At 37.8% G+C, this 15,525-nt stretch overlaps 2 protein-coding genes across 3 annotated transcripts in view; one reads left to right on the top strand and one right to left on the bottom strand.

The window, feature by feature from the left end:
• Positions 1-15,525, bottom strand: part of FGFBP3 (fibroblast growth factor binding protein 3) — a 130,380-nt gene that overhangs the window by 60,552 nt on the left and 54,303 nt on the right. The gene's annotated exons all lie outside the window — the stretch shown is intronic.
• The window catches only part of BTAF1 (B-TFIID TATA-box binding protein associated factor 1), a 98,458-nt gene that overhangs the window by 47,287 nt on the left and 35,646 nt on the right, over positions 1-15,525 (top strand). The window contains exons 15-19 of the mRNA XM_082721929.1: positions 5,261-5,365; positions 6,617-6,766; positions 7,046-7,188; positions 7,443-7,617; positions 9,116-9,319. Of these exons, the coding sequence (XP_082578055.1) occupies positions 5,261-5,365; positions 6,617-6,766; positions 7,046-7,188; positions 7,443-7,617; positions 9,116-9,319 (777 nt within the window). The remainder of the gene's footprint in view (positions 1-5,260; positions 5,366-6,616; positions 6,767-7,045; positions 7,189-7,442; positions 7,618-9,115; positions 9,320-15,525) is intronic.

Raw genomic sequence — 15,525 nt, forward strand, 5'->3', positions numbered from 1 at the left:
AGAATTGGCTTATCATTTTGAATTACCCTCAGCAGTGTGACTTTCAGTAGAGAGACAATCTGAAGATATAAGCTAGACAGAAATGGGAAATTTTATTAGTGATACCATTAAAAATTTTTAAGGAGAGATAAAGAAGTTAAAGGCATAGATAACTAATACAAAAGGGTATCAGAAACACAACAAACATTAAAACTCAAAAAATAAAGGATCATGCACATACCAGAATAACGAAGAAAAACACAAAAGCAGGATACATCAGTGTTTTATTTTTCAGAGTACAGGTCTTTCATTTCCTTGGTTAATTGTATTTCTAGGTATTTTATTATTTTTGGTGCTGTCGTAAATGGGATTATTTTCTTAATTTCTCTTTCTTTTGCTTCATTATTGCTGTATAGAAATGCAGATTTCTGTATATTGATTTTGTATCCTGTGCCCTTACTGAATTCATTTGTCAGTTCTAGTAAGTTTTTGGTGGAGTCCTTAGAGTTTTCTCCGTATAGTATCATGTGATCTGCAAATAGTTTTATTTTTTCTTTACCTGTTTGGATGCCCTTTGATTCCTTTGATGAGACTATTTGGCACATGGCTCATCACCAGCCCCCTACAATTCCTTCTACACATAGCCAGTGTCCTTCCAGAATATCATCTCCCTTTTTTCCTCTCTCTGTCTTTACTTCAGGGAACAGGTGCTGCAAAATAGTTCTAACTTGTTCAGCTCACTGTGATTTTTTTTCCCCTTTATCTAAAGTCATTAATAAGTGAACACTTAATGGCTTTTGTTACTTCTATGATCTCAGCAACATTATTTGCTTTCTGAGAAAATAGACTAAACCATGTCTGATAGTTCTGTTACTGTATTCTTTGCCACAGCATTTCCTGATGGTTACTCATGTTCTTAAATTTTTTATAAAGATTTTTATATATCTATTTGAGAGAGAGCGAGCATGCACATGAGAGAGGCAGACTGAGAAGCAGACTCCCCCATGAGCAAGGAGCCAGACATGGAGCTCAGTTGCAGGACCTTGAGATCATCATCTGAGCTGAAGGCAGATGGTTTTAGCCATCCAGGCACCCCTCCTGGTGGTTACTGTTGATTGCTTCATAGCTATCTGCAAACTATCTTGTAATACAAGTTCAGTCTCTTATTTGCGGTTTTGAAATCCAAAGATTTTTTGTAAGGTACATAAACTTACAAAACTGCTTATTTGGTGGAAAAACGTGTTCATTCTGAAGAGAGACTGTTCATAAGTCTTTAACCCACTAAATGTGCCCATTCACAAATTTTGCTTCAGAAATATTAACATACTTTGTTTGGGTACTACCTCAGACCCTGTTGAGGATATTATATAACATGCAGCAAATACAACTTCATTATTCTAAAATTTAAAAAACTCTGAATTTAAAAGCATACTTGGCCCCAGAGAATTTGGATGAGAGATGATAGACCTGTGGTGATAAAAATCTGTTCTTACTTTAACTTGCCTTACTTATTCTGAGCTGCTTTCACTATTGTTTCTTTAGTGGTATAATGAAAAGATCGCATAACTAAGTAAAGAATCTGGGTTTTAACCTCAGCTCTACTGTTTGTTAAATTTATGACCTTGGTCAAGTATTTTAAACCTTCTGGTGATAATCTCCATCCAGTCTTTCTCAGAGTTACATGGACTAAGTAAGAGAATATACATGAAAGTGATTTAAGATATTAATGCTATAAAAATATAAATAATAGTACATAGTAAGAACAATAATTACACTTCTGGTTCTGGGAATTCTTTCCGAAACAGTTTGGAATTAAATATCATTCTTATGCCTCATATATAAATGAATGATATTTAATTATAGTAATAATCCAAGTTACTGTTGAGGGCTTAATTTATGCTGTGAAACCTGGTAAGCATGTAACACGGGTGGCTACTGCCATTCCTGTATTGCAGATGAGGGAACTGATGACCAAAAATTAAACTTCCACAAGTTTGTGTACCTACACAACTCATAGTAAGTTATTTGGCTCAGACTCAGGTCCAGTTCTGGCTGACTTTCAGTTTTAAATTTTACGTGGAGACAGAATGGATTAAGTATCTGTTGAATTGCTTTTTCACTTTTATATATGAAGTCATCTTAAGTACAAAGTGAAAAAAATGAACCCATCTTTAAATTACTGGTAGTTCTATTCTGGTTTCATTTTCTAACTTCTCAACCCTTTCCTCTCAATAACTGCAATGTTGAGGCTAAGCCAGGCTATTGCTCAGTGCAACAATACCCCTTAAAGACTGATGCCTTTATTTCCTTGAAAGTATTCTGATTATCTTCAGTGATTTTTTTGTTTTATTTTGCTTTATGAAACCGGAAGATTTTATAACAAAAATGTCCTTAATCTTAAAGTTTATCCCATGGTGAGTATGTATGTAGGCATGTACATCTCTAAAATATCCTTAAATAAAATGACAGTTAATACCATAGCATCTGTGATGTTAACATGTGAAAGTATTGGCAAACTTGGCTTCTTAGGGATCATTAAATAAGAACTTTTAGGCAAACCAAACTAATTAGGGCATAAAATCAAGGTGTAACTTTTTTTGTTAAACTGGCAGTTTGGCAATCAAAGTGAAGGACTTTACCACTTGATTTTTCCTTTCTGTATTGTCTCTTTAGCCTATGACTATGTTTGTACATAAAGAGTATATCTATGAGTCTATATGTCTATCAGTGAACTACTTTACTGGAATATCAGGATAACTAGCATTGTTACCAATAAGTGTTGTAGTTAGAACTTGACTCCTCAATCTAGAAAAATATGTTGGACATCAGTCTTTTGTTCTCTTGACTGGGTCAACTTTTCCGTTCTGCTTGTATCACAGCCAGTTTATGAGACATTCCAAAATTTCAGTTACAATATTGACTTGTTTGAAAGGTATGCTTTAGCATGAAAATTTAGCATGAAAAAATACGTATATGAGATTAAGTTGGAATCTGAGGATCTAGGATGTAAGAAATGTCTCATAAGCATATGTAGAGAGGAAAAGAAAGACCAAAAGAACATATTTAACTAAGATTGGCGTTAGAGAACATTAACATAATTAGGTATTGGCCAGATTTTGCAAAGACATTAAAAGCCAAGAGCAAAGGTTAAATATTTAGCTGACTTTTAGTAAATATTGGTTGGGTAAATGAATAGAACAGGCATTATAAATTATGTAAACACAGAGCTTGGTTCATTTTTGTGTGTGGGTTTTTTTTTTTCTTCTTCTTTTGGCATTGGGCCAAAATGGGATTTCAGACCAAATTAATGAAAGAACTCAGTGTGATTCATCACTTTATGGTATCTTTTTTCCAAATCTCCTCCCTTGCAACTCCAAATCATTTGATATGGAGATAAGAAATGATGATGAATTTGCCTACAGGCAGGAATCAGCTGTTCATGTGAGTGATGATCAGACAGCTGCTTTTTTTCACATCTGACCCTTTTGTTGGAAGGTAAAAGATGGGGTATAGGAAAAGGGTACTGGTAAAAGCTTACTCTGTCTGTCAATTTTGCAAATTAGGGATTTATTACCAACTACAGTTGTGAGAGATTACACATATTACTAACTACTGTCTGACATGGACCATTTCCTATAAGAAATTACGGATTTATTCAACTAATATTTTAGTGCCTACTAGTTGCTTAAAATTCTTTGGATACTGATCAGTGAAAAATAAGGTCTCTGCCCTCTGTAGAGCTTAAAACAGGAAACTAAACAAGATAGGAGAAAAATAGACAACTAGACAAGCTCTAGTAACATAAAGAGGTAAGTACCTGGTAGGGGAAGTAGAGGATGCTGTTGGATCCTATCTAGTGAGGTGAGTGAAGGTTAGGGAAGGTACCCTTCCTGCTAAAAGTGAAGATTAAGCTAAGATCTGAAGAATGAGGAGAATTCCCATAGTAACAGGTGAAGAACAGAGTCAGGAAGGAGCAGGATGTGAAATTCTGGAAGCAAGAGAGTGCATGATGGCACTAAAGAGAAAGTGAAAGGAAATTGGCTGGAGGGTAGTGTGAAGGAGTATAGATGGCTGGAAGTTTCACTTTGATTGTCTAGAACAGTGAACGGTCTGATAGTCCTTTATTTCCGTTTTCATCAACTCTATTCTGAGTTCCAGGAAGGCCGAATACAGCAAGGAACATCATTCTTAATAAAACAATTGGGAAAAAACTACCCCATCTGTGTCATACTCCATAACCATCAGTCATTTTCTTCAATAATTCCCACAAATGCCCCTCTCCCTCATCTGATGCTCCTTACAAAAATGTTGGAGAATACATTTAGTACTAACATGAAGTGCTAGTAATTACTCTGTTAATTATTTAACACAGACCAAAGAAATTTTTTTCAAAAGCCTTGTAAAGCTTAAATTCACTTATGGCTTGAGTAATAGTGTTCCTGATTATAGTTGAACTTGGTCAAGTATACACACTGTGGTAGGAATTTTTCTGTATTTTAGTTTACACTGTGCTAGAATAATGCTAAATTATCATCAGCACTTTGTAGATATTCCCTAAGATTAGGGGGGATATTTTTGATAAGTAGAGTCCTACTTAGTAGCATATAAAAGGCTGTTAACTACTTTTTAAAAAGTTCCAAAGAGAGGAATTTCAAGGAGGACAATTTTTAAAGGATTGATAAATAGTAATACACTCTTCACTGTAACCTGTTCCTTCCCCCACCAATCTAATTAAATAAAGCAACAGCATTAGATCTCCTTCCTCAATAATTGTCTCCTGGAAGACAGGTGCAAAATCATGAAAATAAGTGGGTCGACTTTCAGATTTGCAAGATACAGATTGGCCCTGGATGGTCCAGATTATACCTTGCAGTATTTTAAGATAATACTAATAGTGAGCTAAAGCTCTATTACTTTTTGCAATGATATTGAAAAGGAGATGCTTGCACGTTGTTCAGGTGAAGTGAATTTGGCCTTCAGATGTTTTCCCAGTCTTGTCTTGTATTTTCTACTAAGTAGACTCCATGCTGTGCTACTAGAGAATCTGCATTTTAAAAATACTAGTTCTTATGATACTTAATTTCTCCAGACCATTGGAATAACAAATATGATACGGTTGCTCCAAAATCTTGTAAAAATTTATCACCCAGTCGAACCCTTTTGATAAAGCTATACCTACCATCTTTTTTGGTAACACTTGTATTATTTGACTTGTAGCTCTTCAAATAAGCTAACACCTAAGAATTCTATACTATAGATTTGATGCTGTTTTTATTTTCAGAACTCTTCATCTTGGCTTATACCTATTCTGCCTGATATGCTGCGACACATTTTTCAGTTTTGTGTTTTAGAAAGCAGCCAGGAAATTCTGGACCTCATTCACAAGGTACACAGTGAATATATCGGTATTCTTTTCCCCAGTAACTTAGTAGATTTTTAAATTTTTTCATAATTGCTGTACTGTTGTTGCTCAGAGATTTTAAAAAATTGGAAATCAACACATTTGAAAAGTGGAGATCTATGAGACAAGGAAATAGGATTCTTATGGAGTGAAATAGTTAAGTCTACTAGGCAAGTGTTTTAAGCACTTTTTTCTGATAGCCTCAATACAGAAAATAAAATGAAAAAAAAAACTTTTTTGTATCACTTATTTTGCTGTTTATCTGTATGGTTATTGATTCTGCAAGTATCTTTTGGGATTCATTGGTAATATATATAGAATCTGATTTTTGTGGTTTAGATTTATTTTTTCCCCTTAGCAAGATTGGTTGTATGTGTTAGAATCTTTAAAGAAGAGTAATTTGATATATTTAATAATGTTTATGGAGGGAGATGGTTGTTGTCGCTGAGGCAGCTCATCTTTAATAGCCTTGGATTAACAGTGGTGTTATTTCTTTTTATTTTTAGTTACATTTATGTTTGGCATCAAGAAAGATACCTTATTAAGATCACAAATCAACAACTTTAAGTTGTTCTCTTTATTTATACTAGGATCTTACCACCTCTAACTTTAGCAGAGGTTATATATTAGGAACTGTTATATCTTGAAGTGTGTGTGTGCGTGTATGTTTGTTTTTTTTTTTTTTACATTTATTTATTTGAGAGAGAGAGAACGCATGAGTTGGGGGAGGGGAAGAGGGAGAGGGAGAGGACGACTCCCTGTGAGCAGGGAGCCTAGCCTAGCCTAGGGCTGGATCCCAGGACTGCAAGATCATGACCTGAGCCGAAACCAGATTCTTAACCGACAGAGCCACTCAGGTGCCCCCAAAGCATGTGTGTTGAATATAGGGCTGCATTAGTATCAAGCTTTATGATATATGCAGAGGATTTTAATGACTAGAATTTTGACAATTTTTATTGTTATGGGTATCTTATATTTTAAAATTAAGATTTTCACAAAATATTGAAGGAAATTCTTTCTATTCCTCTCTTTAAAACTTCCTTTTGTGTTTTTTAGTATACAGACCTATCAAGCAATATTTTAAAATGAGCCTTTATACTGACTTCTAAAATTCATCTATGTACTTTCCTTTTTCTTTTTTTTTTTTGCAATTCAGTGTCCCTAAAAATAAGTATTAGGTCTTATTAACCTTCACTCAGAAAATGTCACTTTTCATGTTTCTCTTTCACTCTGTAGGTTTGGATGGAACTGTTGAGCAAGGCTTCAGTTCAGTATGTGGTAGCAGCTGCCTGTCCATGGATGGGAGCTTGGCTTTGCTTAATGATGCAGCCTTCTCATTTACCTATTGATTTAAATATGTTGCTAGAAGTAAAAGCCAGAGCCAAGGTAAGTGTAGAAGACATAATGTATTTATATGTTCAGCTCTAATTAATACGGTAACCATGTAAGAAATTTGTATCTTTATTTTATTTTAATTAATGTACAGAGAAATTATTTTATGAGGAACTTTACAAATGCATAATAATTTTAATGTGTTAAAATTTTGTGAAAAGAACTATATTTTATTGGGAGAACAAATGAGAGTATTTTTGTGTACAGAGGAGAATCGCCTATTAAATTTGATTATTAATTTTTACTTACTCTTTTCCCCCTCTTTCCCTCTAGGAAAAAACAGGTGGTAAGGTTCGCCAAGGCCAAAGCCAAACGAAAGAAGTCCTTCAGGAATACATTGCAGGTGCAGACACCATCATGGAAGACCCCTCCACTAGGGATTTTGTGGTTATGCGGGCCAGAATGATGGCAGCCAAGTGAGTATGCAAAAATTCAGAAGCTTTTTAACCAGAATATTCTTCTGATGTGTTTATCAGTATTTCCTCCAGGACACTGGTTACAGAGTAAGAAGTGTAAGAAAACAGTTTTCATTTTCTTAAAAGTTTGAAATGAGATTTCTGTCTTCTTATGAAGATAATATAGGAGTTAGGTCTTTTTTGGGAAAAGTTATAGCTTCAATAAGGGAAACTTTAAGTAATTTCTGTAGTAACTTCTTTTTTCTCCCTCATAGATTGTTAGGAGCACTTTGTTGCTGTATTTGTGATCCAGGTGTAAATGTGGTAACCCAAGAAATTAAACCAGCTGAATCCCTTGGCCAGTTGCTGCTCTTCCATTTGAACTCCAAATCTGCCTTACAGAGAATTAGCGTTGCTTTGGTAATCTGTGAATGGGCTGCTTTACAAAAGGTAAGATTTTGCCCCAAAGTAATGAAGACAAGTAAACCTTTAGCTGTTAGGATTATTTTCATTGTATTTTACAAACAGAAAAAATTTTTCTCTGTATAAAAATGCAACAGTTACAGAAAAGTATTCTAAATTATAATGTGAAACATAGTCTCTCTTCTACTTGCTTTTAACCTTAGACTTTTTTCTTATGACCCCTAATTTGGTACCTGAGACTACTAACTATGACCATACGTAATGGATGTTTGCTCTTGAAACTACAGTCTGTTAAGAAAATTCCCTCCTAAAAACACATGTTTAGTGTGGAAACAACAACTCTAAAATTTTAGAGTAGTTTGGTCATTCATTCCTTTATATCTCATATGTTCCTGAAAACTATAAAAGATAAGAGGCTTTGAATAATAGAGATCCATTTGTTTTGAGTAGTAGCAAGGGCAGAATTTTGGGTCACAGGAAGAATAAAACCTCCACATTTAAATGAAAATCTTCATGTTTTCAAATAAGCCATTTCCTGCAGCCTCTTTACACCTTTAACTTCTAATAAGATGTGTGATTTTGTGTAAGACTGACTTCTGTAAATCAAAGAAACTTCCTGCTGGCTTTGTTTGTTCCATTAACTGGAATTCTGGAAATTTAACTGTCTGCACTTGCTGTGAGAGTTTCTTGTTACTGCCTCTTAGCAGTTTGTCAAAGCTATAAGCTATGTCTAAAAGTAATTGAGCCATGCTTTGTTGCAACTGAGACCCCAGCTTTGCCTCTGGAAGGAAGCAAGGCTCATCTGTTTTTAGGCAGGACTCGGTGTGCTGGAGAGGCAGTGATGCTGTGTTTTTGTGCCTCTCAGACTCAGCAGCAAGTGTTGACAGTTCGGTTTCTGGACCCTCACAGAGCTTCTCTGGACTTACTCTGTGAAGCCCAGGCTGATCACCCAGATCCCACAGAACCCCTCTTGGCTCACCACTGAGGCCATTCCCCCTCTGGTTGGGGCAGGCAACAACCAGAGAGAGTGGGAAGGGTTAGTTAAATTTGGGGGCAGGTAAGTAGCTTTTAAATTATATATCCATTTCTACAGTATGGCATGTGAAGCTATGGGTTCAGCTGTTAAGAAATCTAATAATGAGTTTTCAAATAACATTTTTAATGCATGCTAAGTGTTCTTTTCTGACTGATTTCTTTTTACAGTTATAGATTTTTTAAAATATGTGCTATATGTATATAAACTTCATGTAAATTCAGAGTAAAGTAGGAGTAATTAGGTGCAAAATGTAATGGAATTGTAACAGTTCCATGTGCATGTTCTGGAGTCATTCATATTAAAATTTTAGAGTAGTTTGGGTGTGATACCTTTTCTCTGTGCAACTAACGATGTTGTTCTGGGAGGTAACAACACAGATTCAGAATGAATAGGAATTTAGAACGTTGTAGTTTGCAAGTGAAGATGTATATATCTCTAGAGTTATGTTTATATATTTGCCCTGAATGTTTTTTGTCTGTTACATTTTAGGAGTGTAAAGCTGTTACCCTAGCTGTGCAGCCACGTTTACTTGATATCCTTTCAGAACATTTGTATTACGATGAAATTGCCGTTCCATTCACGCGAATGCAGAATGAGTGTAAACAGCTTATTTCATCATTAGCTGATGCACATATTGAAGTTGGTAATAGAGTAAACAACAGTGTTTTTACAATAGATCAAGCTAATGACCTGGTGAGTAAAAAAAAATGACCTTCTTAATTTTAGATTGAGCATGAAATAAAGATTAGAAATTTGTCATGTGAGCTAACCGCAGAAACACTAATTGGTTGAATCTGTCTGTGGCCTAATAGCCTGCCATCCATACTTTGTAGAAAAGTTATTTCATTGTATTGACTTTTTTTGAACTTTGGGGATGGGGAAGGAATTTTCTTTAAATCTCTGATTCTGACAAACCAGCATATCTCTATCAGAGAAAGCTGTTCCATTTTTGGGTCATTTCTCAGTTTTGCTTAAAACTGGTGGAGTAGAGGGGTGCCTAAGTGGCTCAGTCGGTTAAGGGTCCAACTCTTGGTTTCGGCTCAGGTCATGATCTCAGGGTCCTGAGGTCAGAGCTGCATCAGGCTCTGCACTCAGCATGTAGACTGCTTGACTCTTTCCTTCTCCCTCCTCCTCTGTCCCCCCTCTGCTTGTGCATGGGCTCTTTCTCTCTCAAATAAATAAAAACCTTAAAAAACAAAACAAACTGTAGTAGTATAGAAAAGACTGCTTCTGTGTAAGTTCCTGAGTGATTCTCCTCACTTCTCTCAACTTAAAATAAAAATACTCCCAACGTAAAGAAAAGGTAAGAAGAGAATTACACAGTGAACATTCATATACTCACCAACTAGATTGCATAGTTAACATTTTAGTAAATTTGCTTTATCACATATATATGCAGCTATTTACTTACCCAGCCATCAGTCCACCTTATTTATTTGATGCATTTCTAAGTAAGTTGCAGATATTGGTATACTTCAGCATGTATATATATCATTAACTAAAATTCAGTATTTGCATTTTGCTTTATTGTGAGGTGAAGTTTATTTACTATGAAGTACACAAATCTTAAACTATTTGATGAATTTCAACAGATGGGTATACCTATGAAACCCAAACCCCTATCAAGTTACAGATACACACACTTCAATTCCTGCCTATCGTGCTCTCAAGTTCTGATTTTTCCTCCACCATAGATTAGTTTTGCTGATTCTAGAATTTCATATAATTGGAATCCTACACTCTGTGCTGTTTGGTATAAGGGTTTTTTTCAGCATTATTATTATTATTATTTTTTAAGATTTTATTTATCCATTTGACAGAGAGAGATCACAAGCAGACAGAGAGGCAGGCAGAGAGGGAGATAGAGGGAAACAGGCTCCCTGCTGAGCAGAGAGCCCAATGCGGGACTCGATCCCAGGACCCCGAGATCATGACCTGAGCCGAAGGCAGCAGCTTAACCCACTGAGCCACCCAGGCGCCCACAGCATGATGTTTTTAAAATTCATCCATGTTGTTATGTGTATTGGTGATTCATTATTTTTTTATTGCCTTTTCTTATCTCTAAATTGTGAAGGTATTCACTACATTTTCTTCTGAAGTTTTGCAGTATTAGCTTTTATATTTAGATTTGTCATCCATATTGAATTAATGTTTATAGTGTGAAGTGCATGTTGAATTTTTAATTCATTTTTTATTTTAATTAATTTATTTTTTAAGATTTTATTTATTTATTTATTTGACAGACAGAGAGAGAGAGAGATCACAAGTAGGCAGAGAGGCAGGCAGAGAGAGGAAGGGAAGCAGGGTTCCCGCTGAGCAGAGAGCCCGATGCAGGGCTCAATCCCAGGACCCCGGGATCATGACCTGAGCCAAAGGCAGAGGCTTTAACCCACTGAGTCACCCAGCTGCCCCTTTAATTTATTTTTTAAAGATTTTATTTATTTATTAGAGAGGGAGAGAGAGACAGAAAGAAGGAGCAGGGGGTGGACAGAGGGAGAGGGAGAAGCAGACTCCCTAGTGAGCAGGGAGCCCGACATTAGGCTCAATCCCAGGACTCCGAAATCATGACTCGAGTGGAAGGCTGATGATTAACTGATTGAGCTACCCTGGCAGGCCTCCTCCTGCCCCGCCTTTTTAAAAGATTTTATTTGAGACAGAGTGTGAGAGAGAGTGAGTGAGCCTGAGTGGTGGGAGGAGCAGAGGGAGAAGCAGACTCCCTGCTGAGGCTGCAAGGAGGTGGGGGGCCGCCCTGGTTGCTGAGGGTGGGCAGTCTGTCCTAGGACTGCTAGGATCACGACCTGAGCCAAAGGCAGACATTTAACTGACTGAACCACTCTGGCACCCCTGCTTTTTAGTTTTGATATAGTCCCACTTGGTTTTTGGTGTTTTTTGTGTGGGGGTTTTTTGTTTGCTTGCTTGCTTTTGTATGGAAATGTTTTCTTTTTAAAGCTGTCAGGGGCACCTGGGTGTCTCCGTTGATTAAGTGTCCAGGTCTTGATTTCAGCTAAGGTCATGATCTCGGGGTCATGGGATCCAGCCCCACTTTGGTCTCTGTGCTCAGCACGAGTCTGCTTCTCCCTCTCCTCCTGCCCCTCCCCCTACTTGAGCACAGGCTAGCTCTCTCTCTTTAAAATTAAAAAAAGGGGCGCCTGGGTTGTTCAGTGGGTTAAGCCGCTGCCTTCGGCTTGGGTCATGATCTCAAGGTCCTGGGATAGAGTCCCGCATCCGGCTCTCTGCTCAGCAGGGAGCCTGCTTCCTCCTCTCTCTCTCTGCCCGCCTCTCTGCCTACTTGTGATCTCTCTCTGTCAAATAAATAAATAAAATCTTTAAAAAAAAAATTAAATATATAAATTAAAGCAAATCTATCAGATGACCCGTTCTTCAAGCTTTTCACTTTTCACTCTTATTCAAACCTTACTCTTTAGTGAAACTACTGTTTCATCAGCTTAATTAGTCCATGGTTTTGACCTGGCACATCAGAATCTCAGAAAGAAAGTATTGAGGGAAGGGCTATTTATTTTACTTTAAAGTTTTTATTTTATGCCTGCATACACAAGAGTACATACTATAAGATTCCATTTATATGATGTTCTACAAAGGCAAAATTAACCTATAGAGATAGAAATTGGGAAACTGGTTGGTTTTTTTGTTTTTGTTTTTGTTTTTTAAGATTTTATTTGTTTGGGGCGCCTGGGTGGCTCAGTGGGTTGCGCCACTGCCTTCGGCTTGGGTCATGATCCCGGCGTCCTGGGATCGAGTCCTGAGTTGGGCTCTCTGCTCAATAAAATGATTTTATTTGTTCATTTGACAGAGAGAGAGATCACAAGTAGGCAGAGAGAGAGGAAGGGAAGCAGGCCCCCCACTGAGCAGAGAGCCCAACTCAGGACTCGATCCCAGGACGCCGGGATCATGACCCAAGCCGAAGGCAGTGGCGCAACCCACTGAGCCACCCAGGCGCCCCAAACAAATAAAATCTTAAAAAACAAAAACAAAAACAAAAAAACCAACCAGTTTCCCAATTTCTATCTCTATAGGTTAATTTTGCCTTTGTAGAACATCATATAAATGGAATCTTATAGTATGTACTCTTGTGTATGCAGGCATAAAATAAAAACTTTAAAGTAAAATAAATAGCCCTTCCCTCAATACTTTCTTTCTGAGATTCTGATGTGCCAGGTCAAAACCATGGACTAATTAAGCTGATGAAACAGTAGTTTCACTAAAGAGTAAGGTTTGAATAAGAGTGAAAAGTGAAAAGCTTGAAGAACGGGTCATCTGATAGATTTGCTTTAATTTATATATTTAATTTTTTTTTTAAAGATTTTATTTATTTATTTGACAGAGAGAGATCACAAGTAGGCAGAGAGGCGGGCAGAGAGAGAGAGGAGGAAGCAGGCTCCCTGCTGAGCAGAGAGCCGGATGCGGGACTCTATCCCAGGACCTTGAGATCATGACCCAAGCCGAAGGCAGCGGCTTAACCCACTGAGCCACCCAGGCGCCCCTTTTTTTAATTTTAAAGAGAGAGAGCTAGCCTGTGCTCAAGTAGGGGGAGGGGCAAATCAAAAAGATTTTATTTGTTCATTTGACAGAGAGAGAGATCACAAGTAGGCAAAGAGACAGAGAGGAGGAAGCGGGCTCCCCGCGAGCAGAGAGCTCAATGGGGGATTCCATCCCAGGACCCCGAGATCATGACCCGAGCCGAAGACAGAGGCTTAACCCACTGAGCCACTCAGGCTCCCCATTGGCATCAGGGAAACTGGTTGGTTCTTAATCAGATGGGGAAAGGTGTTGACTAAAAAGAGGCAGGACTTTCTGGGGAATTAAAATGTTCTGTATTTTGATGAGAGAGGTAGTTACATGGGTGTATCAACAAACTTTACACTTTTGTTTTCTGTAAATTATGTGCAGATCATTCTATATAAATTATATCTGACCTAAAAGTACTGGTAAATAAAAATACTAGTCTTGGCTTACTTAAAAAAAGTTTTTGTTTTAATTTCAGTTAGTTAACACGGTGTTAACATTAGTTTTGGGTTTACAATGTAGTGATTCAGCTTTTTTTTTTTGGTAAAGATTTTATTTGCAAGACGATGAGAGAGGGAATACAAGCAGGGGGTGTAGGAGAGGGAGTAGACTTCTCCTGCCAAGCAGGGAGCCTGATGCAGGGCTTAATCCTAGGACCCTGGGATCATGACCTGAGCCAAAGGCAAATGCTTAGCAACTGAGCCACCCAGGCACCCCATGATTCAGCAGTTCTGTACATCACCTGGTGTTCATCACAAGTGAACTCCTTAATCCCCATCACTTATTTCACCCACCTCCCTGCCCAGGAAGGGCAGTTTTATATTATTTCATTTTTTTTTTTTCAGGAAGGGCAATTTTAAAATGTTAGTCTTAGTCTTGGCTTAGAGCCACTACTTCATTAATCTTTTCATTGACTCCCTATTTTTCTCTTATCTGTCAAAAGCAAGCATTTCCCTAAGATGTTTCTTTGTCACCATTCTCAAAATTTAGTTCTTACCCTTGTACTATGCTCTCTTTCTCTTGATCTTTTGAAGTTCTTCTGTTAGGGATTTTTAGTTGGATAGCTCACTGTCACTTCAGCTTAGCATAACTAAAACTGAAATTTTTTTTTTTAAGATTTTACTTATTTATTTGACAGAGAAACAGCAATAGAGGGAACACAAGCAGGGGGAGTGGGAAAAGGACGAGCAGGCTTCCTGCAGGGAGCCCGATGTGGGGCTCCATCTCAGGATCCTGGGATCATGACCTGAGCCAAAGGCAGATACTTAATGACTGGATCTTTTTTTTTTTTTAAAGATTTTATTTATTTTTTTGCCAGAGAGAGAGAGAGAGTGTGCGAGTGAGCACAGGCAGGCTGAGTGGCAGCAGAGGCAGAGGGAGAAGCAGGCTCCCCGCCAAGCAAGGAGCCCGATTTGGGACTCCATCCCAGGACACTGGGATCATGACCCGAGCCGAAGGCAGCTGCTTAACCAACTGAGCCACCCAGGCATCCCGTGGAATTTTTTTAACAGTAAAATGCCTTTTCCAGTTGCAAATCTTGCTACCATTTCCTTTCAGAAAGCCTCATATGTTTATCTTTTCTCTGATTTCATTGCCACAACCTGAGGACCTTAGTACTTTTATGACTAGGTCCTGAGTCATCTCTAAAGCTCCCCGTGATCTCTGGTCCATTTCATCTCCCCTGTTTTGCTAGGCTTGTAAAGTCCTTTAGTTCCACTCTGAAGGCATCCCTCTTCTACTTAAAAACATTATTTTTGTTTTCCTTGATTTTTTAGTTTTTTCTTTCTTTTCATACCTTCTCTAAATTCCTCATCTCTTTTCATTATTTCTCAAACTTTCGCCCTTTTAGCATAGTTCACATTTTTCTTACAGAAGTCTACCATGCTCACTCACCTTTGGACCTCACTCGTTCTCAGTTCTGAGTCTGAGCTCCTGTTTTGTTTGTCAGGAATTCCCTACCCTCAACCCTCTCTGTGTTTATCCTAGATTCATCTCTTTAACATTCTTCCGTCTGCACCCTATACTCAGGCCATGATTAGCTGTTCTCAGTTCCCTGGACAGTGCCTCACTTTGCACTCACCACCTCACCCTCTTTGCCAAGATGTCCTTACAACTCTGGACTTAACCCATCCGTTAAGAACCATATCACAAGAGGCCACCTGAGTGGCTCACTTGGTTGAGCATCCAAGTCTCGGTTTCTGCTCAAGTTTGGGCTTGAGCTACTTTTCCCTCTCCTTCTGCCCTCTCCCCCTGCTTGCGCTTGCACCCTCTCTCCCTCTCAAATAAATAATTAAAATCTTCAAGAAAAATAAAAATCACAAGTGCTGACTTCATCTTGCAAGCCTCCACTAATCTTACCCTCTGAGAAAAGTTAA

Source organism: Mustela nivalis (genome assembly GCF_964662115.1).
Source record: "Mustela nivalis genome assembly, chromosome: 2".
Lineage (NCBI taxonomy): Eukaryota > Metazoa > Chordata > Mammalia > Carnivora > Mustelidae > Mustela > Mustela nivalis.